Genomic DNA, 2124 nt, shown 5'->3' with positions numbered 1-2124 from the left:
GAAGTCTCGTGATGTAATACGTTGTGAACGAAGTCTCCTGATGTACTACGTTGTGTACGAAGTCTCGTGATGTAATACGTTGTGTACAAAGTCTCGTGATGTACTACGTTGTGTACGAAGTCTCTTGATGCAAGACGTGTACGAAGTCTCGTGATGTCTCAGTCCTACTGCAATCGCCCGTGTGCGGCTGACTGGTAGTTCAGCTCACCTGCGGACACAGAGGAGCTGGTCAAACGCCTTCCTGCGCGCACTAGTCAGCGTCTTGATTTTATGTAACTCGTCCACTACGATCATATCCCAATTGATAGTGTTGTAAAACTGTGTGGTGTGTAAAAAAAACATCCCATATCAGCATCAATAAAGGATCGTACACAATTGGCACGCTTAACACGGTCTTCCAAAAGTGGAAATTGAACCTCCAATACCATGCTGCTTCTCGATTATCAGTGTCCCTGTTCCATATAATCGGCCGCATGGCCCCAACACACGGCTAAAGCAGCGATACCAGGCATACACATCAACACACCTCGACATTCGATGCTAAGTTATCATGTGAGCACAGGACGATGTCCAATGCATTGTGGCCAATCAACTGCTCCACCTGCTGCACAGTGTGTGTGGTGCCATTCACGTGGTAGACCTGAAGTGCAAATTGAGTGAAGCAGGGCGATAGAATCAGGAGTAGGAATTTGGAATTTGAAAGTGGAATTTGGAACGTGGAATTTGGAATTTGGAATTTGGAAGTGGAATTTATTTGGAATTTGGAATGTGGAATTCGGAATTTGGAATTTGGAAGTGGAATTTGCAATCGAGAGTGAGAGCAGGAGCGACATTTCGAGTCAAAGTACAGCCTCCGGCACAACTGATAAGTTGTGATGCGGTGGGCCGTATACTGGTCACTACTTGCTTCCGTAGATAGCAATGCGACGCCAACTGGCAACGCGCATAGTAGTTATAGCCATACGCATATACAAACTGAGCATCTGATACCTCACACACACACACCTCAAAATAGCCCCAGGTCTCAATCTCTGCCTTGAACTGTGCGCAGATGGACGCAGGGGTGGTTATCAATACCGGCCTTCGCGTGATCTGCTTCTTCATCACCCTTCTGACAGTGTCCGGCATCTTATCATCCTTGTATCTGTGTGCGGTGACAACAAAATCTTATCAATATAGTCACTCCGATCAATAAAAAGCTTCTATAGCAATACGACCCATTCGGTAATTGATTGGTGAGAGAGGCCCAGCACGCACCTACCTCACAGTCATGAGGGCAAGGTGAAATCTTTATCTACGGTACAAATGTGCCATTTTACACACATTTTACATACATGTATCAGGTACACACCTCACTTTATCAGATACACACATTTTACACACATACAACAGGTACACACTACACGCCAAAAAGACATCTACCTCGTACACTCCTACCTGAGTGTCCGGTGCCATGAGCCACCATCGACAAGCGCAGTTGGTACGGGATATACGGAAACGAGACATATTGATACTTCACACTTCCCCTAGACCCTAAACCCTAAAAATGAACATTACACTTTTTAACGTAATACTTTATTTGGAGCTAGTTGCAGTGTGCACCCCAGCGTTTCCGCAGACATATACAATCTTGCTTGCGATAAAAAGTGTTGCCGTGCAGTTGATGCCATTGGCAGCTTACGTATGAGAAACAAGCAGCGATATAACACTCTCGATGGCAGACTTATTGTCCCAAACTGTGCACCAACAACTGCGTAGTCCCCATAAAGCCTATACTATTTGACTCTCCCGTACATAAACAGCGATACTCGTATCACGCCATAACATACGCCACACACACACCTTCCGGTCTTATGCTGCACTGCGTACAGGAGAGCAATCGTCTGGATAGTCTTGCCCAGACCCATATCGTCAGTCAGGATTGCGCCCCGGTTTTCTTTGTAGTGATCGAACAGGAACTGAATACCCTGTACATATTTATAGAGAGTGATGACTGGGTGCACGTGTAGCGAACTTTACAAGTCTTCGATAAATAGTATTATGCACCAACTCTCAAACGTACGCTGCGTTTCTATGCAAGAGCTCACATTAAAATCAAATGTTTATATGTGTACATAAGTAAGT

The 2124-nt window shown here is 45.2% G+C and overlaps 1 protein-coding gene across 1 annotated transcript; it reads right to left on the bottom strand.

The window, feature by feature from the left end:
* Positions 1-204: 204 nt before the first annotated feature.
* On the bottom strand, positions 205-1967 carry SARC_14772 (hypothetical protein; the record flags this gene model as incomplete). The annotated part of the gene is made up of 4 exons (XM_014291095.1): positions 205-318; positions 527-640; positions 1006-1144; positions 1843-1967. Coding segments are annotated over 4 exons (492 nt in total), but the record flags the coding sequence as incomplete, so codon positions are not given.
* Positions 1968-2124: the final 157 nt, after the last annotated feature.

This window comes from Sphaeroforma arctica (genome assembly GCF_001186125.1).
Source record: "Sphaeroforma arctica JP610 unplaced genomic scaffold supercont1.5084, whole genome shotgun sequence".
NCBI classification, from domain to species: Eukaryota; class Ichthyosporea; order Ichthyophonida; genus Sphaeroforma; species Sphaeroforma arctica.
The sequence above is the reverse complement of the archived record's forward strand: the minus strand, read 5'-3'. Positions and strand labels throughout refer to the sequence as shown.